Source organism: Convolutriloba macropyga, chromosome 1, assembly GCF_964194025.1.
Source record: "Convolutriloba macropyga chromosome 1, txConMacr16.3, whole genome shotgun sequence".
Lineage (NCBI taxonomy): Eukaryota > Metazoa > Xenacoelomorpha > Acoela > Convolutidae > Convolutriloba > Convolutriloba macropyga.
The window spans coordinates 83,138,599-83,166,084 of record NC_134468.1 but is presented as its reverse complement, the minus strand read 5'-3'; the positions used below and the strand labels follow the sequence as shown (position 1 = coordinate 83,166,084).

Sequence of the window (27,486 nt, the reverse complement as noted above, 5' to 3'; positions counted from 1 at the left end):
GGCAATTTGACATTTTTCACTATTCAAATGTGCTGTTTTTCCACTTCTCAGAGTTGTTTAAAACCACCCTCTTGTTTTACTTTCTTTAAAACCACCCTCCAGTCCAAAAAAGGCGAACCGATCATCAAAAAGCTACTGCGACCAATTACTATCAATTTATTTTCCTCGTAAGTACATAATCAAGTCATTTGCTTTGTGAAAAACATGATTAGACCAATAGTAGCCCCACTATTGCTTCGCGGCCATTAAAATCAAATTAACTTTTACCACTCGGAAGCCAATCAATTTGCAAACTATTAAATAATCATTTTTTGCTACAATGATCAACATCTATGTCTTTCGAGCAAAATTGTGATGAAATAGATGCGTTCAGAGCATTAAGAGCGCACGCACATTACCGAGCCTCATTGTTTCATTAAGTTTTAGCTGACAAAAACTATGCCCTGTTTTGTCCGAGAATTTTTTTTTGCACTGATATCGAAAATTTTGCAGTTCTTTTTGTAACTTGATGTGGCCTCAACTTGACGTCTCTCAGACATAGGAGCCAAAACACACATCTTACCAATTCGGCTTGACTTGAATTTCGTTTAAGTTGGGACAACATTCTTCAATTCAAATACTTCATATCTCAAATTTTCTCTTGTTAGATTTTTATGAATAATATTATTATCTTTATCAAAAAGTATTTAACGGTATAAAATTCGGCATTGTCTAGAATCAATAAAGCAAAAAAGAATTTATAGTAAAGTTTTATATCCAGTTATTATCTTTTTCTTTATAAAAAGCTTTTTTAACAATTGAACGAATCACAATATGGGCTGGCTTCAATATGTAAAGCTGTAGATATATGATATAGAACGTACAACATGCACGTTTATTTATTATAAGTTATAAATGAGTTAAGCTAAGTTAGCATGTGATGGACTAACCAGCTCGTCGAAAGGTGTGCTAGCTAAACATTATATAATTCACTATACTCGAAACGTGAGTTCGATTCATTCATGCAGTTGTTTGAGCAACAGATTCGTTATGATTACTTAAACCTTCTTTACTCTAGTTATAACTTGAGTTATATAACATACAATCCACGTAAATTTGAGAGTTAAAACTGAGACATATATCTTACTAGTTGTGGGCTGAAACTTGTTTCACGATCGTTTAAAATATCATTTGTGTACGCGGTTCGCTAATTAGCAATCAACCTTTGTTGAGAAAAGAGATCAATAGAGATTTCTATGGACCTATTTCACGATGACGAATTCCAAACTAGTCTTATCTTGAGCAAATATTTAGAAGCGTATTGCTTATCTTTACTCATGTTGTGTCTTATTACTAGTATATACTGTACTAAAACTTACAAGACTTTTGGCTCTATTTTTTAATCTCCAATTTTTTCTAATTCTGGAAAAAAATTTTGACGGATAAATATGCGTTTTTCTTTAAACCGTTATCAAAATTATGCGTGTCGGAACCCATTTATTTTTATTGTTATTTTCTTCTTCATTCGCTCTGAAACTTATTTATACTGCATGGAACCCTAGTTTGCGTCGTCCTGAAAATTTTTTTTCCGCTAAATATCAGGTAAGAGTTTCTATTTGATTGTCCAAAATACATTTTTGCACCATCTTAAGCGCATATTTTGCTCCTTTTAAAGCTAGCTAAAAGAAAGATTCCTACTCACAGCTTTTCATATTGATAAGACAAATACCATTTTCTGTAGTTTTTTCGATTTATTTTTCTGTTTTATGAAAGTTTTTTAAGTTTTATGTATTTTACAGTTTTGAAAAATGTAAATGCAAAACTCCATATTTAAAGTCTTGCATTAGGTGAAAATTTTCGTTAACTATAACTATTTTCTGAGGGCTTCATTTCAGCATAATATTTTTTTAAAAATAAGCTTCTATTCTGATTTTTTCTTTGTTCATTGATTCATCCCGATTTCGCCTAAAATGAAGCTTTCCCTTTTTTAGTGTTCATTCAACAGTTCTTAAATATTTGCACCTGTAGAATATTTAATGTTTTCTTTCTCTCTTGTTTACGCTTAGCAAAAGTAAACACAAACATAGCCATGCGTAGCCCGTAGCAACAACTGCGCGCCGCTAAAATAAAGTAAAACGAAATAAGAAAAATCGAAAGGATAGTCGTTTAAAAAGGGATATTTTTATTCCGGCACTGAGGCTTGCTTGCTCGTTTAAAACTATAAATCACACTGTACACTGAAATTGCGCCGGATAGCTCAGTTTTTCACAGAATAACAGAAATCCAGAAGAATCGATGTATATGTATGTATGTATGTATGTGTATAAGGTGGTTGCTTAAATATGCATACAGCTATATATCATCTGAAAAGTAGAGTATATACGTTTAGGAGAGAGAGCGTATTTGTATCAATGGAAATTTGTAGAGGGAAAAACTGTTGATTTTATATTCAACAGATCCAAATTTCGCCAGCAAAAGCAACTGTTTGAAAATTCTCCGTTTTCTCTTCACCTGATAAAAAATTAATTCGTGCTGTTGCTTGTTCGCTTTATTCATTTTCTCCCCTTAGAGCAACAACGCACACTAACACACAAATAAAAAAACACAGATTCATCGACAAAATTGTCCACAAGGTATGATCAGTTTTAGTTTCATTTTTTAAAATCTTTTGTTCTGTTCTGAATTTCTTAAAATTTTGGAGTGGATACTTTTTAAACACGCGGAGAAATCTCTTTTTAATACTTTTTTAAATATTTTCTTCAAAACTTTTTAATACAATAAATCAAATTCAATTAATTCAAATTCAGAATTTGAATTGGAAAATCAAATTAAAAAAAATTCAAATAATCCATTTAAAAAGAAAATTTTGTACAAACATTCAACTGTAGTAATTTTCAGTTCATCAAATTTCGGATCAATTTGTATTTTAATATTTTATCATTGGAATGGTTAGATCCCAGTTCATACTTTAAGCGGAATTATATGTGTGTGTGATTTACGTAAAAGAACTATTTAATGCAACATTTAACGAAAAATCTAAACAAATTTTCGGCTAAAACTAAATTTAATGAAACAGTCTTGCAGAAATCAAAAAAACAAAAAAACAGAATAAAATCAAGATAAGTGTATTGCAAGAAACAAAAATTATTGCCTGTAATCACTACAGACAATCTTGTTTGAAAACAGCACTGAGCAGTACTGAGTAAAATTGGAAAATCAGTGCTAGAACAAATTTTAAAAAATTAGAACGCCAAATCTTAATGACCCCACTGTTTATCCCGAACTTTGTTTATTCGTAGAAACCGAAAACAATAGCAGAATTTTTTAAAAAAACAAAAACATTTAGCTGGCAGAAATTGATGTCCTATATGAATCTAATCTAGTGAGATTAATTGTTTGATTCAGGTTGTTCTTATGTTTTTGTTTTGTGAATAAAAAAAATGATTGTCACATGCTAGGTTTATAAAGTTTTTTATACTTGGCAAAAACATTGTTTTGTGAAATATTTTCCTCACATTCTCTTTGGTCGCGTCATATACATTTTCGAAAAACAAATGCCAAAAAAATCATCAACGATTTCAACAATTGAGTGTTATGTTAGACGCGCAGCAATATCTGGGTTGATCGTATTCGCACCATGGATCATTACGACAAAAATATTTCAGATTTCAACGGAGCGTTACATTTTTTTCAAAATATTTCCGCTATGTAAAGGTTTTTCGTGTAAATTACTGACAAAAATTTCAAATCAGGGCTCAATTAAAGACAGATACTATTTACAATAAACGATACCCAACAAAATTTAATCATGTTTTCAGTGTTAAGCTCATGGTTTGTTTTATGGCGCTGACCAAGCGCTTTGTAAAAAAAAATTAAGGACTTCTTGCGTTTTGCTTTCATTTTTTATACATTTTTTAGCCCAATGACTTAAAGACCCCAATCAAAGATCCCACTAGCTCTTGGAAGGTATAAATGTACCTAGATACTTTTTTCAGTTGTTACTTAATGCCTGTTGTGTCTTTAAAAATATTTGTTTTGAGAAAATGTCAATGAATATTTGAACTTTGCCACTTTTTTATCCTATTTCTCTCAACTTCGGGCGCCATCTCAGAAAAAACAGGCAGGCGGAAACCGACAACCTGTGAGCTATAAATTAATGTTGTTAACGGATTTATATTCAAATAATGGTTTTGTTATTCTGATACAACGCGTTTTCAATTTTTTTTTATTTTTGATCATAATTGCATTTTTGATGACTTCAATTAGTTTCCTTGGCGAATTATCACATTTTTGACAAGACCAGTTAAAAGAAAGCATATTAGGGACATAGCACAACGTTGGAAAAAATCGTATCTGGATATGTTAATTCTTTTTGTTGAATAGTTTATGCTTTTTGGGTTGAGCAACAGTTATATCGCAGAACTTTGTGGGTTTTTTTTTATTTTGCCTATGTTTGTCTTTCTTTTCGTTGTTGTACGTCATATATCCAATAACGATAGATCTTGACTGCTTCCGCAGGACGTATAATTCAACCTAAATAAAGATTTCAGTTAATAGCTGTTTGTTTTAATGACTTCAAAATTAAATAAAAAAAAGTTTGTATTTCATCTATCTCATTTTTGCTTCGATTTTTGTCATCATGCTTCAATTTTTGGTCAGTCATTAGACGTCTCAATTGTTTTTTATATAAATTCTTTTCTAGCGCTTAGTTATACGTTGCGACAGATTGCTTCGACTATTTAGTTTCATAAAAGTTTTCAAGATTTCTATACTGTTCAGTTTTTGGGTTTCTTTTTGTTGTCATGTCTAAGTAGTCCTTCTACAAGGAAAACTCGTTAATGTTAAAATGAGGGGAAAATGACGATTTTTATTTCTTGCAGGTAGCATCTTATAAATGTAGTGCCTTGAACATCGTCATGTCATAAAACTGTTTGAAATTTTGGCATCTTCGTGTTTTTGTTATTTGCGGGGTTGTGACTTAGTCTCAATATTAACAGTCCCAATTGGCTTCCTGATGTGTTGAAACCTAATCCATCGGTTTTTGGTGAAATTTCGAATCTGTTATGATTTTTAAAAACGGTTCTTTCCACAAGCAACTTTGGGTTTTTGAGCTTCAACTTTTTTAGGTAGTTTTTTGGTCAATTTGTAGCTCAGTCTCTGTAAACACAGTCACAACCCGCTTCCGGTGAGCTATAGTTTAATCTTTAATAGAAATTTAGTTTCAATTATATATGTTTCTCGGCTTTGTTACTACTGTTACTACGAAATTTTATTAAGTGTTAGATTCTTATATGTTTGTACATTTCAAAAGATATTCGTTTCTTTTTAAACTATGACATTAATCGTTGATCCCATTGGCTTTGAAATTTTGCGCAATCAAAAAATAGATAATGAAATGTCTCAATTGCTAACTATGAAGATTTAAATGAACATTTTAATGGTTTCAGTTGAATTCTAATGACATTAATAGCTGTGAGATTAATTCTTTCCAAAAATGCAAGTTTTTTTTGAACTTCGCACCTATTTGCCCTTTTTTGTCGACCTGTTAACCAGACTCATTGGGGACAGATTTCTTGTTTTTCTTATAAAGCATAGGTTAAATTGTTTTGTTTAGTTTTGATCTGATTTTTATCAGTTTGCTGTTGTTATGATTTTTTTTTATTATAGACATCGAGTTTTGGTCGTAAATAATGTTTGTTGTTTGATTTTTATTATTGTCCTTTCTATTAGTCCTGTTATCAAGCAACTTTCATCGGCCCTCTAGCATCGCATTATTGTATCTCATTGGTTGTTCATTGAACGATGTGTATATTTTTGAAAGCTTTCTATCTCTTAATCATTTGGTAGCCAATTATGTCAAAAATGTGGATAAGCGGTGTCGAAACACTACGTGCGTACACACACCGGGCCTCCTTGTAACTTTTTTTACAATAGAATTCCCATTTCATACTTCAAAAGAGTTCAATTGTTTTAAAGAAATTGTAGTTTGAGCTCGTGTGCGAGCTATCGAAGCTTTTGCCGTAGTGGAGCGATTGTTTTTTCTTCGTAGGTTTGATCGCTATCTAAACCTGGTCCGTCATAAATTTTTTCTTGAGTTAAACTTGGTTCATTGCTTCTAACCTTTTTTAAAAGGCAGAAAATATTGTCTTGTGATATTGATTTCAAACATCAATCTCAACGTTTATGCGTTCAATTCTGTTTGATGTGTTGCACTTGTATACATCAGAGAGTAGAATCAAAATTTTTTTACCAAATTGAAGGAAACGTGAAAAAACGGTTGTTTGTCCGTGAGGCGACCCAGAATTTAAAAGATCTAACAAAACTTAAGATTCGAGATTTTGACAATAATTATGGATCTGAAGTTTTTTTAATTTTCTGTTTGCTTAAAATTTATTTTTTGACTTTCTTCATATTTAAAACTTTTATTGCAACTCAGTGAAGAAATTTCTGATGAAAAGTTTTTCTTTTCAGGCTACGCGAGTTTCAAATATGGAAGTTTCAAAAAACTTGAACCAGAAAACCAAAAAATGAATAATACAGAGTAAAAAAGAAAGAAAGAAGGAAAGAAAGAGAGAGAGAGAGAGAGAGAGAGAGAGAGAGATCGCTCTGTTTAGGGTCTAGTGTACCGTATCTACTGTTTTTCCTTGTTCCCCTCTCATCCCATGTGTCAAAATAGCCCCCCAAATATCCCCGGGAGGGAATGAACTAAGAAAGAGAACAGGGAAATAGAAATAGGGAAAGCGAGGTATTAGTGAGGTCGGTCAATCAGCACCCGATTTTTTTTGTATGATACAAATTATACGTGTGCCTTTTCATTAAAAATTAATGGGAAAGTTCGAGCAAATATATGCATATGAGACCCGGACCCGGACCCGCTTTGTTCCCCTTTCTCTCCCCGTTCTCCTTTCCTCATTGGTCATTATGATCGAATTCCTAATAAGTCGAAATTTTTGGTGGAAGCTATTTTTATCTGAAATGCGAAAATGGGTTTTATGTTGAAAAATGATTGAAAAATTTAGGGTTGAACTTTCTAGAAACGTTGTAATTGCTCGCCAAGAATTTTTTTTTTCAAAACTGGTTTCTACGTAAGAAATAGATGATTAATTGTAAAAAAGCAGTAAATGTAAATGGATTAAGTATATGGGGAGTACAAAAAAGCAAGCATGTGAGTTTAATCAAAAATGTGTGATTTTTCTTTTCACATTTATTTAATCTATAATATGTAAATTCAAATTTTTATCGTCTCAAGTGTTGACGTTTTATCATTTTGGCAAAAACACATTGCGTTAACAATATTTTTTTTTAAAAAATGTTATTATATTTTTTGAAAAGGTAAATTCAAATAATCAAATTGTTTAATCGACCGCATATTAAAGGTGGTAATATACTTTATCTAGTAATTCGGTTGGTCATTTCAAAAATTCTCCTTAAAGACATCATTACCCCTGACGTTTTCAGGTGCAGCACATGAATTCTATAATCTTTTGGGTTTAATTACTACCCATTAAAATGATGCAAATTTGCACGTATTACAAAAATAAAAGTTGGTTGACATGTATTATGACGCAACAAACGTGGTGATCTGTTTGTTATATCTTGTTACATTTTTATGCTCACCATATAAAGTAAATAAAATAAAGATTGACATTAAGAATGAAACTCTGCTCTTTTTCAGCACCCCCCCCCCCCCTCCCTGCCCCCACCCACCCCCTGCCCCCACCACAGCTCTCACTCTCTCTCTCTCTCTCACACACACACACACAAAACACACACACACACACACACACAAACACAAACACACACACACACACATACACATACACAAATCTTTGACCTCAAAAATTGATTGATTTTAAACAATGATTGAAGTCAATAAATTAGCCCAACTTTCACTGCTGAGAAATTTACCCATTTGGTATAAAAAGCAAACTAGCTAACATGCAAGCAATCATACTACACACACAGTTTACACGCACACCATTTTAGCCCCAACTTTTTCCAGCTATTTAGCTTTGCCTGGGTTGTGAAATATTTCAACGGGACTCTTAACCAAGTAATAGCTACACAAGAACCACTACCACATTCACATGTACGGCAATATAAATCGGGACCCTAATGAGTAACATGCAGTAAGCTCCTATTTTCCCCGTTTCCATTCCCTGCCTGCCCGCTTCTGGATAGGGAAAAGAGAAGAATTGGAGCAACAAGTTTTTACTATTTCACATGCACGCAATACCCCTAGCAACCCTAACCCCCCCCCCCCCCCTCCTACCGAGTTGGGTAAATTTGAAGGGTTCTTTCGCTACGTACACCACATGTGCAAAACACTTCCTATTGTAGTTACGCTGGCCATTTCGCGTATACCCGTTGGTTAAAATTAAGAGTACATTATTCCATGTCGAAATGTGGGAACCGAAATAAAAATATTTTCATTCATTTTGTTCCCATACAACTTATACTCTCTTTCTTGCTCAGTGTATTGCGAAATAAACGCAGTGAAATAGCTAGAAAGGCATAAAAAACTGGGTTTTAAATTTCACAAATGCTGAATATCAAAAAAAAATTGCCCGTCGATTTTCTCCTTCTCCCAATAAAGTTTTGAACAAATTACCCTACTTACCTAGTTAGCTTACATACTTTACTTTTTTACTAGTTTACTTTTTGCAATCTTTCGTTCACTCTTTTATGAACAGTTTTCTTTTCGTACCTCCTCAATTTTCTTTTTTTGTTTAATATTTCATGTATAGTAAGAAATCTCTAATCCCAGTACGCGGTCGCGTCTTAGCGTTGCACGTCAACAATATGCAACCGGTTTCTGTACACTTCCACAAACACCCCCCCCCCCCCCCTCTCCCACCCCCTCCTGCCTCCCCTGGTTCTGAATTTCATTGCGCTTCCTCCCTCCCCCAAATTGTCAATATTCTACCGCTTTTTCCCTACTTTTTTCAATGATTTATATCGGCTTGATTTTCCCAATTTCCCGGTTACCCTCCGTAGCGTGTATTAATCCCGTTCCTTCATCAATCGTGGCTGTTGCGCCCTTGTAAACTAAGCCATTTATTTCGCTATATTGGGGCAGATTGATTAAGCAAATGTAAACGTAATCTCTATTTTCCCTCACTTTAATTTCGCCTCCCATTTTTCAATCCACCGATTTTCCAAGAGCTCATTAGGATGTAATTTAAATCAAGGTGAGTTGCTTTGCTATTCCTTTCCATTTTTCCTTATTTTTTTACAACTAAAAAGCACTTTTCCAATCGAAAACTGAATTGTTTACTCAATTTCTCAAGTTGCTAACTTTTACTCCTATCAGCTGATAGGAGTAAAAGTTAGCAACTTGAGAAATTGAGTAAACTAGTTTTCCATACTTTAGTTGTCAGTTTGTAAAAATATTTTTGACGTAAGTACGTTAATATGAAAACCATTAAAAATGAACTTTCAAAAATTAAGACTTTCAAATTAAACATGGCATCACTTCACATAAAAGGGTACAATTGAACCCGCTCTCAAAAATGAAGTTTTTTGAAAAATTTTACAGGCATTAACGCTTATGCAGCCTTCCGCTCTGCGAACATTCCGGATTAGTTCTTGTAATAATCATACTTACCAATACTAAATAACAAAACAAAATTTACTACAAGCAAGGAAGAATTCTGTCAGATTACAGTACCGCCGTATTAGAAGTTTTCGCAAGGAATTGCAAAATTTGCTCCCAGTGCACGAAAAATTGTAGATCCTGGAAAAACCACCTTGCAAGATCTTGCCGAGAACTTAAAAGTTTTTGTATAAAACTTCCTAAGATCTTGGAATCGCTTAGAAACGCCAGGATCTTGGATTAAACGCTTGGAAACGCTCACGTCGTAATCCAAGATCCTAATATTCACGGCAGGTTTTATCAAAACTTTTTGAAAAGGAGGAACGAGCTTGCGAAAAGCTGCATATTGTGTGAAGAACGATGTTAGCACTTATTCCATGGACCAAAAAGAACGAAATTTTGACCTCAAGAATTTCTCAAGAATTTCTATGGTTCTTGCAAGTGTCGTCGTGGGAAACCAAGTTCTCGCAGCTCTTTGAGTGGCTTTCGAGTGTTTTCTTGAACGCACAAAAACACATGGATAACTCTTAATTAGGAATACACATTGATACGAGTATATTCTCATCAATCCCAAGAGAAAATTTTCAAAAAAAAGCGTTCAGAGCTTTCTGGGTTTATATCATTTGCACCTCGCAGACGCACGTGCCATAATTTCTCATAGTGATTTATTAAGTGATGGCAGGGGCTTAGTAATGGGGGGGGGTTTGGTGGGGAACAAATCGAAAAAATCCAAAAATATTTAGAAACAGTCAGCTGGATATAATACAAAATACGGTCTAAAAGCAAAAGCATCAATATCTGAACTACATTCAGCTATATATCGGTTCCAGTACAGGTTCAAAGTCACGAAATACCACATGAAACATAGATTTTTAAATCATTACCTGTTTCAAGTTGTTTATACGGGGCAATTCAACAATTTGCTGAATCTTACGTAACGACGTAACGACAAAACAAAACCTAAAACGTCTTCAAAACAATAAAAACTTTTTAGAATATGCAGTTGAAATCAATTTAACGTCAGGACGGCTGGGTCTTGATGCACTATCTACAATGAGATTTCACCAAATTTTGCTCACAGAACATTAATTACGGAATCTAAGAAACTTAATAATCTGATAAACTCCAATTTTCTAACCAGAAATTGGTTATTCTTACCGACTTTTTCTAGCTTTCGTATAATGCTTAATTTCATTTAAATCTCTAAGGTTGTTTTAGCAAATAATTTAGCAGAAAATTGTGAGTGAAACAACTGTATGTATAAAAGGCTCTAACAATTGCAAAAACTTGCAAATGATCCTCTCGAATAAACAAAAACTTGCAAGGTCACTTTGCTCGACTTAGTGCAAAGTTTTCGAGATGTCTCTATTCGAATCCTTTGGGTTTCAGCTTCTTTCTCTCCGTAAGAAATGCTTCTTTTCTTACCTCTGCCTTTCACTTTTTCCGAGACGTCTGTGTGAATACAGAAAAATGATACATCCTAGAAATGCTCAGGAGTTCAAATATTTTTCAATCCGGTATAAAAGAAAAATTAAGTGAATTCTTTTTGTTTTTTGCATCACCTGTTTTGTCTTTACGATGATAATATGTAAAAAAATCTAGAGTAAAGACTGTCTGCAAACAAATTGCCGGTTCGTGCTCTCAATTTTTCGGTTCCTAGAAGAACATTTGTGAAAAAGAGAATCTACTTTATGGAATAAGTAGCTGTTTCGGGTACTATAGCCTGCAGACTAGAAAAGATTGCTTCCGATTCTAGAATGATGTTTGCTTACTGTTTAAGAGAAATAAAGTTGTTCTTCTCTCAACTTCTGGACAAATTTTGTTTTATATTTCCTCGTACTTTCAACTATCAAAGACCTTTTGTCGTTTTTGCCACTAATCAATGACTTTTGATACTCGCGCTCCTTTTTGAAAATTTGGGTTGATTTTATGTAATTTCGTAATTATTGTTTGTTTTAGGTATCACAACGCATCTTTAATGAGGGTTTTGTCTTTATCAGTCAATTTTTTTTCCAAGTATCTGAACCTTTCTGTTTTACTTAAAAAAAACTGTAGATGTTTTTAAATTTTTGCCCAAAATTAGTAGCAAATGTTCTGATTGAAAATCTTAATCTTTATGAAAAGGTTTTATGTGAAAAATGCATCGTATCATTTTCGCACAGTTTTTCTCACACTTAAAATTGGACTCTTAGATTTCTGACAAAAATTCTGACTTAAATTCTGACAAAATAGCGTTCCATAGATCTTGTCAATCTTGTTCATAGATAAAGTAACTATCGCCTGCAACTTAGAGGATGTGTTTCTGCGCAAAAAGTAGCAATAAGCCTGAAATGCTTCAATTAATGCTCAAATTTTTCTAGTAATTATGTTCAATTCATTTCTGATACCTAATTTGTTGTGATCCATGTTTTTTTAACATAGTTAACTGTAATCTTATTCTGCAATTTTGATTTCGAGAGTTGTTTCTTCAACTATTCAATATTATTTTTGTTCGTTTTAATCTAATTGACATGATGTCAACTATTTTGAAAACAATTTTTTGTACCGGTAGACTAGAGAATCTATGAGGACAATAGTGATGGTGAGCATGGACAACAGAGACAAAAATTTGTCGCTTTCTGCCAGCCTTCCCCTACATAACCATAGTTGAATATACTGACGGATATTTCTGGTTTCGATGAAATTTTGAACTATGTTGGCTTGCTGTCAATTTTATTCACACATGCATCTGTCCATAATCTTAGACATCGTTTTTGAAGATTATTGAGATTTTCAAGTGAATTTACTCTCGACAGAATGGTACAATTTTAACAAAACTTTTTGTTTCAAATTTTTTTTCAATTCAAATTTTTATAATTTTAAGCGCTTTTCGGTACCAGCTTTATTATTCAGTTTTTGGTTGTTTTGATGACTTTCAGCTTTTAATCAATATTCGCAATCAAACAAGCACAATCATTGTAACATTCACAATCATTTCGTGTTCTTGGCAACGAGACTTGTAAAATACTCAGAAAAAATCCGGGAGTTCTGGTATTTTGATGCCTACAAATTAGTTGTTTTCTAAATGAAAACTAATGAAAAAAATAGAGAGGATGAGATTATGGTCATAGCAAAAAGTCAGACTTGAAATTATAATGCTTCAACGCTGATTAATTTTACTATGATCTGCGATTTTAAAAAAAAAACAAAAAACAAAAAGTAATGGCACTTTATCTGAACGTGAAAAAGTCTGTTTAATTGAGCGTCTCACGTTGAATTTTCTTAACCTTACATCGTTGTCAAGAGATATAAATTCTAGTGAAACGTTTTTTTTCTCCTAAATTTGGTATGCGCATTTGAGTTGAGCTATTTAAATATTTTTAATACCATCTATTTTACTTTGTTTAAAGGTGTGTGATGTTCTGTTTAGTGTGGGAAATTTTTGTGAGGTTTGATTTGCAATGAACAATTATTGCTATTTTTTCACTCCGACGTAAAATTTGATTTCACCGCATTTCACCACTAATCTCTTCTTGTTTACTATAAATGGTTGACCCAGATAGTTCTCCTGTAACAAAAGGCATTCAAATTCTGTGATTGTTCCAATCCCATTTAGTGGCGGGAGGAACAGCATGTTTAATTGCTTTTTTGGTCAATGAATTTTGACCGATCATTACACTTCACTTAAGAAGACATGAGTGCGTTGTTAAATAGCCCATCAAACGTAGAGTTGTAAATCACTAAAATTTAAAGTTTGCTTTAGAATCTAGATCAGAGTTATCCAGGTTTTAAGTATTTGGGCACATTTAACAATTTGACTTAATTTTGTTAGTTTTTGAGTTATTTGCAACATATCTCGGATGTTTCTACCCATCAAGGTAATATCAGCTATAGTTGTGCTTTATTGTTAACCTTGCGAACCAATAAGGCTGTAAATAATCTCTTTGTGAGGTTTACACTCAAATGTGTTTGGAATATATTGTGAATCTAACTTTTAAAATATCTTCACCATTTTTCAACTTTTTGGCTCCAATAAAAAATCAGAGTGAAGCAGCTCTATCGGTAACGCTGTCATAGTACAGGAAGCAAACAAATGAGTGCTTTCGGAGAAAAAATTTTAAACTGCTTTTAAAGGGCAGAGATAAATTTTTATGTGAGCAAACTTAAGGACTTTAGAGGTATTATTTCTTCGCATGCGCCAAATTGACTACTATTTATGCTTTTTTCCCCTTAATGTTCTGCTAATGCTTCAAAAGCTGATGCATGTATTCCAATGGTACATAGCTGCTACTGTTTGATGCAATTAATGGACAGCGATTGAATTTAATGGCTCTTGCTCTATATGTTCTCATAATACATATGTAAGTTTGATACTTGTTTTTTTTTGGAATAATTTGCAACCAATTTTGGATTTTTTTGATCATTATAATTTATTGGCTATTATTTTGCGTTTTTAATTACCATGCAAACAAGAAGGCAGTCATTAGTCGCTTTGTGTCTTTTACAACCGAACAATATGGGTTATATTGTGACGCTAACTTTTTTTAAAAGATCTTCATCTTTTTTCATTTTTGGCCGTCAATGAAAAATCAAATTGCAGCAGCGTGATCGCGATTGGTAACGCTGATATTGGCACAGGAAGCAAACAAAAAAATAGTTTCGGATAGTAATTTTTTTCAAATTGCTTTTAAAGTGGAGAGAGAAATTTTTATTTGAGCAAACTTAAAGATTCTAAGTTTGAAGGGACCAACAACAAATTTTCTTTGATCATCTTGTTTCTTTTTTATGATTGACATCAGCGCTTCCTAAAATGTTGTTGTGTTTTCAAGTTGTTCCTGTATTTGTTTGCACTTTTTAGTCCAATCACTAGGGTTGGTTCTTGAGAAGACGATCGGTCTCTATCGAGGCAAAGGGTAACTTTTTTTTATTGTTTAGCGTTCTCGTCATTAGTTATGATTTTCTTGACTTCTTTACTATCGGACCCTGACCCTCATGTCATAGCATTTCAGTACAGAAACATCAATATCCCATAGTCTGAACAGTGTAAAAAGTGACTTGATCATAATCTGTTCACAGTAAAAACACAGACTGAGAAATACTATGTTTCAGCGCTGATTTACAATGTTACTATGATCCAGGTAGCTAAAAAAAGGTATAAAGATTGAAGTGATGCTGTTTGTTTCAGGAGTGAACGTATTCCTCTACCCGTAACTCGGACATATCTCAATTCCGCACCCAAAACAGCCCTGAGCCCCTTTCTCAGATGAGTTCCCATTCACCAACAGCCGACAGCGACAGTATACTGCCGGATTCTAATCAACAGACTAATGTCGAAATGACTTCACTCAGTGAAACAGGTAAAACTTTTCCCCGAATCAATAAGATCAAGATTTAATTGAGGGGTCGGGTTTTTCCTTTATGACCCGCAGTAAGTTTCTCCCCCTCTTGAGCAAACTATATGTTATGATATAACCCATACGATTGGGTCCAAGGTCAAAACGACCTCTGGTCAAAACATGAGAGGCTAGGGCGGGTATTAAAAAAATTGGTCATTTTGAGCAAATTTGTGCAATTTTTAGCAGAAATTACTCTAGATATTAATGCATAGTTTCTTCATCACCTTAATATACTTAATTGTCTTTAAATCCTGTTAGTGAGAATAAAACGGCAGCTGGTCTTTTTTGCAATCTTCGTTGCTGAAAATAACCAGTGATCAGATTATTATCCCTGTCACAGTCTAAAATTTCTAGAATATTCTTACAGCTTTCAAGAACTTTAAAACTGTGGTCATGAAATGAGCCCGTGTGCACTCAAGTCTGGGTCTGATCAGTGATCAACTCTCTGAGACCTCAATTTAGGGTGTATAACTCTTCCCGTGTGGAGAGCCATAAAAGTAGCTTAGTAATAATACTAAGTCATATATGGTTTTATGAAACCTCAGCTAACATACAAAGATCATAAATAGTTTCTCAGCAAATATAAAAAGATCAATAAATAATTCACAGTATTTGAAAAAAACTTTGAAAACATTTTTTCTTAAATAGCCGAAATAAGATTTTCAATTCTTGTTAGTAATATTTACGAAACGTACCATAGAACGATAATATATGGTTCTTACTTATCATGCTATAATCGTAAATGGTTCCTGCTAACCATTAAAAAAATCATATTATCTTGTTGGTATGATTATCAAGGATATTGATCACGCGTTTTTGATCAAACATCTCTCAAATGCTATGATCAGAATTGAGGGCATGGTAAAAAAAATACAGTAGTAATATCATACGAGACTCAGAATCGGGTTTCTGTTTCAGACATCTCAACTTCTCATCAAACGACTTCCACCTTCGGCAATTCAAGTTTTGACTACATCCTCGATTTGAGGATCGACGAGAAAAAAGAAGTCGAGGAGTCCAAGCCAGATATCAACCAGAAAGAGGTCAACATGATGACCATCGATGGAATTGACCGAATAGACGGACGGGTCAAGGTCAAAAGGTCAGACAATGAAAAGTTCGGTTGTAATCAGTGTGGCAAAAAATACGCATCATCTTCAAATCTTTCCAGACACAAACAAACTCACAGAAGTATTGATAGCGAAGCTGCCAGATCCTGTCCAGAATGTCTGAAAGTTTACGTATCAATGCCTGCGCTTGCTATGCATATGTTAACACACAGATTACAACATAAATGTTCGACTTGTGGAAAAAGTTTTTCACGATCATGGTTGCTGCAATGTCATCTAAGATCACATTCGGGTGAAAAACCCTACGGGTGCGCCCATTGCGGGCGATCTTTCGGCGACCGGTCAAATTTGCGGGCACACATGCACTTACACACTACTGAGAAACTACACAATTGTGATTTTTGTGGGAAAAATTTTGCCTTGAAGTCTTACCTAAACAAACACACGGAAACATGCAGAACTCAAGAACTTAAAGAAAGTTCGTCAAGTTCGGTCCAAACTGAAGAGTTGAGTGGTTTTGAGGTAAACACAATTCAGACTGAAAATTCCGATTGAGTGACGTCACGAATCGGGGTGAAACAAAGCACTGGAGGCGTGATTCCCAGTACATTTCACGAGGTCAAAAGTTTGATTTCAATACATAAATCATCGTGTGAAATATTATTACGCGTGTGAATTATTTATTTGATTTGACGGAACGCTTCCGGCCAAGAAACGGCCAGATGAGGAAAAAGGAAAGTTTCCAAAAACTTTTGTCACGTCAGCTAAAAAAAATTAGCTGAAGTTTTGACATAAACATATCAATTTTGACTTGCGAATTGCAACGATTTCCTACCATTTAAGTTTGTCTTTCTCTCTTTCAGCCATTCGTTACCAAAAACTCAAGAAATTTTAAGTTAATTTTGTATACTTGCATTACATTATTATAACTCGTTAGAACTTAGTTATAACTATATAAATTTTTCCTTTACATATCGATACGATTGCAAAGTTATTGCACAATTTTTGTTAATAACCAACAATTTTCGTTATTTCTGCAATTTTACCCCTTGCAACTAAGCGTGTGCTAACTAATTATAACCAGGACTTAATTATAATAACTATATCTTCTATCATCGTAGCTCCAATCATTATAGTTTAGACTTACGACAAAAAAACAACGGGCTAAATCAGTTCTAAAAAGACAGAGCTAAGGGTTCGAGTCTGCTTTCGAACCGGTTCAAATCTGCGTTTGAAGAAGACCGGCGAGAAACTGGCTAGGAACCCTGCCCAGCAAAAACCCAAATTGGACCAAAGTTTTGACACATATTTCGAGCTTCCAATGATGCGACGAATAAAACTTACCGGCCGGGGGGGTGGACTTTTCCTGTATCAAGATCTCTTCCAAGCTATCCAGCGAAGTGATTCCGAGAAATAAATGACACAAGCTCCTTATGATTGGCATATAAGCGTTCTGAGTGAGAAAAACGCGATCTGATTGGCGGACACCAAGAAACGATTTGATTGGATACGACTTTGATCAATCTGATTGGACGAAAATGAACGATAAATGGCAACGTGTGATTTGATTGGGTGAACCGGAGAGATGATTGACCAATAGGAATTGAGTTTCAGCTCCAAGCATGGCCTGGTATTCGTGCATCGACACTTATCAACTTTGTTTCATGATCAAACTGTTTTATCACATTTAAGTTACAATTATCAGTTCTATTAACAATGTATCAATTTTGAATATTGCATAAAATTCTGTAGTTTGGCTGCTTGCACTAAAGTATTTGCGTGCGTTTATTGCATTAATGCTTTGTTTAAACTTTTGCCCATTTTTTTACATTCATCTTAGTCTTTAGATGTAAAGAAACTTCGAATATAATTGAATGCTATTTGATGAATAACAAAGTACATTTTTGATACATTTCTTTTCAGAACAACCTATTTGGGTGTCAATTTCAGCAATAAACTAGCTCAAATTAAGTAACACTGGTTGGTAGGTCAACCATATGAGAAGACTGATAATGTCTGGGTGGGTGGAGTTTCCTTACCTTAGCTACAAGGTCGGTACCGCATGAAGTTTTCACCCAAAGTCGAGCATACGTCAAGACACGGTCTTTTCATACCCGATGTCTTCTAATAAGTCGACCAATACTTGGCAGGTTCGACCATGGGTCGACAGAAATGCCCCTCATTCGACCCGCATTTGACCCCTCAACTAGGGCACAGAACTGCTACAAATTCTTTTCAGGCAATAGTGAAGCAGAAGAAATACTTTATTGAAGTCACTTTGTTTCTGGTTATTTTCGTAATTGTAATTGTGACGTTAAGTTGTTTCTGCGAGACAATTTTGTGAATGTACGTAGTTTCCACTTCTGTCTTTTTTGTAAGCTGATGCTATTGGTCGCCCACACGTGAAACACTTGAAACACTCCGAGTGGAAAATTCTGCCCTCGTAAGTTCGGAGAGATCTGCCTCCTAATAAGGAAATGGAAACAAGCGTTATGTAGTTCTCGAAATACCGTAAACCAGGATGAGGTCCACGGCTCCGAGACAGGCATGGGCCAGACAGAGGGGGGGGGGTCAGATTTACCGATTCAAACAAACACATAGCCTGACAAATGTTTCGTTCGCGCCGTTCTGTTGGACCAAAATGTGATATTCGCATGTTTGGTCTGGCCCATACCCATTCAAACTTGGGTTTTAAAAATGTAAAAAATATTAGCACGAATACGAGGAAAACGCATAAAATTGTCGACAGTGTGGAAATAATTCCCCGAAATTTTGGGAAAATCTTCTAAGAAAACAGCTTAAGGTTGTAGGTTTTTCAAACTGGGATTTCTGAGCTATAATTTATTTAAATTCGTACAGAAGAAATGTTACTCAAAAAACGCCATGTAGATCAAAACAGTTTCTTGAATTTTGGATTACGCTCATAATTTTTTTTATACCATACATATCAAACAACTAAAAAGTGCATTGGTAAAGTATATATTATATTTAAAAACGACAAAACCAAATGCAAAAAGTGGATTAATAAATTTTTCTATCAGCTTTCCATCTAAAACATTTGTTTTCATAATTTATAACTGGCGTCATAATTATCCTTTAGAATGATTTCCGTAAAACGAAAAGTCCAACCAAAATTGAATATACTTCAACTTTGGTCAAAACTGTTTCACCAAATTGCAAGAAACGCAGCAAAAAATTAAAACCAAACTTTCTTCAGAGTCTGAAATTCTGTCTTCAGATTTTTGTCCACTTTTCTTGCGCCGAAAATTGCGTTAACCAGTACATTAAACTGGCACCCAAATATATGCCGCGGAAACACAATTAAATCTCATTTCATTTTTGAAAGAACTCAGCTAGCGCGGGATCACACAAATGGAGCAATCAGTTTTTTCCCTAGTTAGGTTTAATGAGGAAGTGAAGCCCCAAAGAAGTCCAAATTTTTACTAATGCATGGAAAATTTCTGCGCTCCAGAGCTTTAATTATGAACTAGAAAAATAAAAGGGTATTCCCTAAAAGAGGATAAAAGGAGCCAGAGATAGAACCGACCGAGTAACAAATAAAATTTTGGACAATATTTCGTACTTGTTAGAAATGTTCTACCATAGCCTGATAAATACTATCAAATGACAGCTTGAATAAAAAATCAGCAAAGCTATTTCAAAAAGCGCAAAAAATTACACATTTATGGAAGGGTCAAATTAAAGACTAACGCTGATTTCTGCAACGACTTGAAACAGCTTTCGAATACAAACAATGTTATGGACAAAAAACATTGTAAAAAAATGTTTCAAAACCCAATGCTGTCGATTTGAATCGAAGACAATTTGACAATTATTGTTTTCCCGGATCTAGGAAAGGGGACAAGGAAAAACCGACAATTGCGTCAAATAATTTTAGCTGCAGAAAAAGTATAATTCCACTTTTTTAAAATGTTTTTTTAGATGGTTGTATAGAATGTTCAAAAAATCTGGATGACTGAGAAATGTAAGTTACTGCAATTTTTGCGTGCAATTAGCCTAAGTTCAGCAAATCCTAATTCTAGATTCTCGAATTCTTTATCCATATGGCCATGGCAAAGCGGACCGTGGGACTTGATATGAATCTATGAGAACCGAACGTTATATCAATTTCCCCAAAAATACAAATGTTTTCTGCCGGTAAACACAAATTCTCAACATATTAATCCTAATGTTTGTATCCTATTTTAAAATGTGGAAAAACTTGATGAGTCAACATAGCAGCCAATCAGAAAACAGTATTGACATTCTCTCAATTGTGATTGGCCAGCAATAACGTTTTTATATTTTGATACTTCAGTGGTTTTCAATTGCGCCTGTTCTAATACTACATTTTGTGATAACCGTTAGCCGTAAGTAAACGTTACGCAACTCTGTCTGAAGTCACAAAGAAAATCTGGCGTTTATCAGGAAATCTTCAGCAGCTCAAAGAGATTTCAGATCAATATTCGAAGCAACGTCTACAGAGACACGTGACTTTACTTCCCGGGTCGAGGTTTTTGGGCAAATTTTTGTAAGAAATGCGGTGATTGCGGTTAATGCGGTGAAAATAAATATTTCAGCGCAGTTCACCGCATTTTTTACAAAAATTCACCGCAAAATTCATCGCATCGACCTTTGTGGCAAATTAATGTAAGAAATGCGGAGAATGCGGTGAAAAAAATGATTCACCAAATTTCACCGCATTTCTTACAAAAATTCACCGCGAAATTCACCGCATTTCTTAAAAAAATTCACCGCATTTGTTTTCCAACGTTTAATCAATCTGATTTAAATTCACAAGAAATATTAAAGAATTAAGTGACAGTTGGCGCAGTGGAATAAGCAGTTGAAGGCATGCAGGAGGTCAGAGGTTCCAACCCGTGTTGTGACGATTCTTTTTTGTAAGAATACTGAGAACGCGGTGAAAATAAATAATTCGCCGCGATTCACCGCATTCACCGCAAAGAGATGTAAGAAATACGCGGTGAAAAAATTTTGTTCCACCGCATTTCACCGCATTTCTTACAATAACTCACCGCCAAACCTCGACCCGGGTTAAATACGCCTCTTGCAACTTTATATATGCCAAAAGTTTGCTATAAGTCAACTTCTGGCTGTATATAGGATTTTCGGGGATTGTAATTTAAGACACTGCATACATTCGGTATTTTCAAACCTGAGTGTGCACACCAAGAAACTTTCGCCTACCACCAAAACCCGTCTCATTTTCATAATGAGCCTGTTTATTACCATAGTATACTTTTTGCATTATGAGAATAACTTTATAACATGATCCACATTATAGATAGCCTGTGTCTTACCCATCACAGTCACCCACGGATTTATGGCCCCTCATGATGGCATATTTACTACAAGGGAGGAGGAGGCTACAAGGGGAGCGGAGGGGAGGTAAGTAGTATAAAGAAGCTGACTAGAACCCCAACGGGGGGGGGGGGGGGTGGACGGACACTTTTTGCAACGCGATTTGTTTCAAAAGACAATTGTCCTACCCCGTTGTAGTCGGGCAGAAAAAATTGCGTTGCAAAAAGTGTCCGTCCCCCTGTTGGAGTTCTAGTCAGCTTTTTATACTATCGAGATAGGACACCCGGTAAGTCCTTTCCCATCAGGGTTGAAGACAGATCTCGAAGGAGAACTCACCGACAATCTTCTGCTTGCAATAGTCGCATGTTTGGGCATGTTTCTCTACGTAGCACTTTTTGCAGACACGTTTGTACCCAACAGAGAAGAAGGGCCTCCCTGCCAGACTGGCGTGGCAGTTCTTCTCTCTACAGATGAAACAGTGTCCGTGGTAGCTGTTCGTACCATCGGTCACCCTCGTGTCATAGTAAGTCAGGTTCTACTCAATTAAAAACATAAACAGACTAACGTTGGATGAATTTCTCTCGAACGTCAGACGGGGGCAACTTAATTTAGAAAGAGTGTATCTTAGAAATGTTTTATGAACGCAAAAAATTGTCCTCACAGGGGTTCGAACCCCGGACCTACAGTTTGTCAGTTGGACATTTTTTACCACTCAGCTACAAAGGATTTACTTTTCTTTCGCTAGCAATCACTTTAATCAACGAACTTTATTTCAGACCGGAAGCAACGTAGATCACTCTAAAGTAAAGACGTAATGTGAAAAAAAAGCAAGAAAGCAGTCAAAGAAAGTTCTAGAACAAAAGCGCAAAAACGTTCAAACAAAATTTTTGCGTGACAAAAATACACGCGTTGAAAATTTCTTCCAAATTCGTTAGAGAGCAATTAAGCAACCAGGATTTTTTCCGTTAGTGCCCCAAGCCTAGTGGGCGCAAATTATTTGCACTCCCCAGACTTGCCATATTTTTACAAAATGATTTACGATGAATGACAGGTGCTCTGTAGCTCTGTAACAGGGGGGGGGGGGGGGGGGGGGGGGGGGGCATGAGCCGAAAAGATCCAACAGCCAAATGAAGCCCCAGATATTCAGATGTTTGTTTTACCGGGAAATATTGTAATCTGTAAAGAACATTGATTAATAACGTTAACCCTATCACACAATGCAATTACGGACACATAAAGTCGCAAGGCAGCGCATTAAATCAACTCACTTTTGATCAAAAATTAGAGTAACAGACAATAATTTTGTGGTAGATCAGGTTCTACTCAGTAAAAAAAAACAACCCTGGTTGAGGTGCCCCATCCAAGTCAGCTATGATCAGACCGTGTTGAGTGGAACGCAGATAGTAAAACGCACCCCAATGACAGAGCCTCGAAGCTGATCCGATCTGGTTATAGACAGATCAGTGCCCAGTCCATAGTATGCATGGTCTGATCTGCGCGCGATCTAAGAGCTGGGCAGTATGATCAAATAAAAAATGCTCTAGTTCTGAAGAGTTCAGAGTTTCAGAGGTACCCGGGTCGAGGTGTCACCACCATTGAACGCAAAATTATGTACAATAAGCGGTGAATGTGGAAAATTTTGTAAGATAAGCGGTAAACGCGGTGAAAATACATAAATCAGGCGGTGAATGCCGTGAAAAAAAACTTTATCGCCTAGTAGCTGTGAAATTACACATATTTTAACGCTTTGAAAAAAGTGTCCAAATTATGTGAGATCAGCAGTGAATGCGGTTGAATTACATAAATTCACCGCTTGACTTAAAGTGAAATAACATAAATTAACCGCATAGAGTACGCTTGGAAACGTTTTTGTCCAATGAATTTAAGATACATTTATTAAAATAACCACGAAAAATTTACGCACGATTAATCATACAAGTTTTTGATTTTTTAAGCGGTGAATTTATGTAAATTTAACACTAGAGTAAGCGGTGACCTAACAAAAAATCACCACAATTCACCGCTAAAATTAGTAATTTGATTGCTAATTTTACCAAAATTCAACGCGCATGTTTTACAGAAAGTAGAGTGAAATTGATTTGAATTCAAAAAAATATGCTAGCATTGAGTGAGAGGTGCAGCAGTGGATGAAGAAGTGGCTAACATGAAAGAGGTGAGACGTTTGAATCCTTGTAAGGCCGAGAATTTGTAGTAAGCAGCAAAATTTGATAAAAAGTTTTGTTAGCTCACCGCTGACTTTAGCATAATTTCAGTTTAGCCTTTACATATTTTCACCGCAGTTCACCGCAAAACTATTTACGAAATTGGCTGAGAAAAAAATTTTTCACCGCTTATCTTACATATTTTTCCAATTTTTCCTCCACACGAGTATTGTATGTCGTAAAGCAAAAGCGTCTTTTAACGATTAAAATTGATAATCTTAAAGAAGAATTGCGGTGAATTTAGCAAAGAATTTTGTTTTTCACTGCAAAGAACATTGATTAATAACGTTAATACCCTATCACACAATGCAATTACGGACACATAAAGTCGCAAGGCAGCGCATTAAATCAACTCACTTTTGATCAAAAATTAGAGTAACAGACAATAATTTTGTGGTAGATCAGGTTCTACTCAGTAAAAAAACAACCCTGGTTGAGGTGCCCCATCCAAGTCAGCTATGATCAGACCGTGTTGAGTGGAACGCAGATAGTAAAACGCACCCCAATGACAGAGCCTCGAAGCTGATCCGATCTGGTTATAGACAGATCACTGCCCAGTCCATAGTATGCATGGTCTGATCTGCGCGCGATATAAGAGCTGGGCAGTCTGATCAAATAAAAAATGCTCTAGTTCTGAAGAGTTCAGAGTTTCAGAGGTACCCGGGTCGAGGTGTCACCACCATTCAACGCAAAATTATGTACGATAAGCGGTGAATGTGGAAAATTTTGTAAGATAAGCGGTAAACGCGGTTAAAATACATAAATTAGGCGGTGAATGCCGTGAAAAAAAAACTTTATCGCCTAGTAGCTGTGAAATTACACATATTTTAACGCTTTGAAAAAAGTGTCCAAATTATGTGAGATCAGCGGTGAATGCGGTTAAATTACATAAATTCACCGCTTAACTTAAAGTGAAATAACATAAATTAACCGCATAGAGTACGCTTGGAAACGTTTTTGTCCAATGAATTTAAGATACATTTATTGAAATAACCACGAAAAATTTACGCACGATTAATCATACAAATTTTTGAATTTTTTTAAGCGGTGAATTTATGTAAATTTAACACTAGAGTAAGCGGTGACCTAACAAAAAATCACCACAATTCACCGCTAAAATTAGTAATTTGATTGCTAATTTTACCAAAATTCAACGCGCATGTTTTACAGAAAGTAGAGTGAAATTGATTTAAATTCAAAAAAATATGCTAGCATTGAGTGAGAGGTGGAGAAGTGGAAGAAGAAGTGGCTAACATGAAAAAGGTGAGACGTTTGAATCCTTGTAAGGCCGAGAATTTGTAGTAAGCAGCGAAATTTGATAAAAATTTTTGTAAGCTCACCGCTGACTTTAGCATAATTTCACTTTAGCACTTACATAATTTCACCGCAAAACTATTTACGAAATTTGCTGAGAAAAAAATTTTTCACCGCTTATCTTACATATTTTTCCAATTTTTCCTTCACACGAGTATTGTATGTCGTAAAGCAAAAGCGTCTTTTAACGATTAAAATTGATAATCTGAAAGAAGAAATGCGGTGAATTTAGCAGTGAATTTTGTTTTTCACTGCATTTTATGCAATATTCGGTTTCGCAGGTTGTTTCCAATCGTTGCACTTTTCCTAAGCAATCGCATCTTTTTTAATCTGATCGTCCAGGGTTGAAGCGCCATGAATTGTTATAAAATTTGGGTTTTAAAGAATAAAATGGGGTGAGTGTTGAAAGTTTTTGTAAGGAAAGCTCCAATGAGCAGTAGAACCACAAAAAGTTTGTTATTGTTGCTCCCTATACTGGATCTTTTCCGTTTGTGCCCCCCAGTACGTTAAGCGCCCCCCAGATACAGAGCACGTGCCATTACATAGTAAATCATTATGTAAAAATATGACACGTGCGTCTGGAAGGCGCAAATAATATGCGCCCACTAAGCTGGGGGGCGGGCACAAACGGAAAAAATCCCAAGATCTTATCAAGACATGTCAAGAATATTTCTTGGCGTAACTTGATTGATCTTGACAAATCTTGACAAAGAAAAAAATTTTTTTACGCATGTTTGAAAAGAAAAAAACTTTTCAAATCATTTTTACAGTTGAAAACTCGAGCAAAGTTGATCAACAATAGTTTTGGACACTTTTCATGGGGATACTGTAGTATGGGGGTAATATTTTTACATAATGGTTTACTATGTAATGGCATGTGCTCTGTAACTGGGGGCACATAACGTACGGGGGGGCACAAACGGAAAAGATCCAGATCTTGTCACGATCTTTCCAGGGTGTTACAAGAAATTTTTGCCTATTAAGTTATTGGCAAGTTGTTTCAAATTTTGTGCAAGTGATCAAGATCTTGCATGACATAGCAAGGTGCATCAAGTTTTGATTCACTGGAAGAATGAATGATTTTAAAAAAGGGGCGCATCCGTTGACAACGTTGTCCAATTGTTTTTAAATTAACTTCACTAACAATGGCACTAATGCCTAACGTGATTTCAGTCTATGAAAATCAAACTACTCTTTGTAATCTTAAGAACCAGGATTAATGGAAATATAACTCTTACGGATTTCTTACGACATCATAGCATTCTAATTGCAATCGGGGCCGACAACACGGGGAGTCAAAACAGACTTTTCCCGTTTGTCCCCCCCCCCCCGCGGCTTATTGGGCACATATTATTTGCACTCCCAAGCGCACGTGTCATATTTTTAAATTATGATTTACTATGTAATGGCACGTGCTCTGTAACTGGGGGCGCATAGTGTACTGGGGGGGGGGGGGGCACGAACGGAAAATACCCCGGAGCAGAATAGATCCGCATGTTGTTTTTAACACTTGATCTCTGACCCCACTGAGTTATGTGTTGTTATATTGCACACTTCTCGTCAGAAAATAGCATGTGCACCTGAGGCAGTTGGGGGGGGGGCGTAGAAGTTTTATGTCCCTAAGATGGGGTGGATCTATTCTGTTTTGCCCCCCCCCCCCCCACCTTAGTGAGCACAAATCCTTTATGACCCCCAGGCGCACGTGCTATTTTCTTACATAGTAACGTGCTATATAACAACATATAATTTATAACTGGGGGTCATAAAAAACTCTGGAGGGGGTGAAACAGAGTAGATCCGATGGGGTTAGTTATTTACTGAGGCTAAATTATTATGCGATGCCATTTGGGATCTTTTCCGTTTGTGCCCCCCAGCTTAGTGGGCGCATATTATTTGCACCCCCCAGATGCACGTGCCATATGTTCACATAATGATTTACTATGTAATGGCACGTGCTCTGTAACTGGGGGGAGCATAACGTACTGGGGGGGGGGGCACAAACGGAAAAGATCCGCCATTTGTTTTGCCGGGGGGGGGGGGGGGGTTTAAACACGGAAGGATTAACCAATGAGGTCTATACCTTTCCACAGCCGTAGCACTTGTTGCCTACCAGCGGTGTCCCCATCACACATCGCCACCAACGGCACAAACGGGTTTAAACTCAAAAGCAAGTCGAGTAAGTTCTCTTTAGTATTTGATTGAAATTGGTACACGAAACGTTGATTGACAACACGTGGTAATTTAATTAAGAACAAAAGTGCCGAAAGTCATTTTAGAGTTTTTGCAGTTCAGATTACTCCTGAGAAACAGTTAGAGAACTATTTTCCTATGCATCAAAACATTACATGCAACTTCTAATTGTACCCTTTGAGAACTAATATTAATCAAATCTCGTGACAATAACAATAGCCGCATAACTTAAGGATCTTTCCCATGACATGCCCCCTCTCAACGGTGTCCTATGAAGTATACCCCTTCCTCCCCATTATTGTAAACACATCATAATGGGAGGCTATATTGCGAAACCCAGGTTTAGGTCCCATCCTGAGGTGACCTCTGATCAGATCCAAGACCAACGCACATGGTGTGTTCCCATACCAAAGTTACAC

General features: G+C 35.6%; 2 protein-coding genes across 4 annotated transcripts; one reads left to right on the top strand and one right to left on the bottom strand.

The window, feature by feature from the left end:
- Positions 1 to 930: 930 nt before the first annotated feature.
- LOC142343355 (uncharacterized) lies at positions 931 to 17,931 on the top strand. 3 transcript variants are annotated; one of them, XM_075395169.1, is made up of 3 exons: positions 931 to 1,581; positions 14,739 to 14,910; positions 15,868 to 17,931. In XM_075395169.1, exons 2-3 carry the CDS (start codon positions 14,817 to 14,819, stop codon positions 16,572 to 16,574), a joined length of 801 nt encoding a protein of 266 aa, XP_075251284.1. In that variant the 5' UTR covers positions 931 to 1,581; positions 14,739 to 14,816; the 3' UTR covers positions 16,575 to 17,931. The 3 variants fall into 3 exon arrangements, with proteins under 3 accessions (XP_075251284.1, XP_075251283.1, XP_075251282.1); XM_075395168.1 differs by lacking the exon at positions 931 to 1,581 and adding an exon at positions 2,427 to 2,612; XM_075395167.1 differs by lacking the exon at positions 931 to 1,581 and adding an exon at positions 8,828 to 9,170.
- A 344-nt stretch (positions 17,932 to 18,275) lies between these two features.
- Positions 18,276 to 27,131, bottom strand: LOC142352141 (four and a half LIM domains protein 1-like). The gene is made up of 3 exons (XM_075404533.1): positions 26,958 to 27,131; positions 21,678 to 21,876; positions 18,276 to 18,485 (listed from the first exon to the last, which is right to left on the bottom strand). Exons 1-3 carry the CDS (start codon positions 27,000 to 27,002, stop codon positions 18,334 to 18,336), a joined length of 396 nt encoding a protein of 131 aa, XP_075260648.1. The 5' UTR covers positions 27,003 to 27,131; the 3' UTR covers positions 18,276 to 18,333.
- Positions 27,132 to 27,486: the final 355 nt, after the last annotated feature.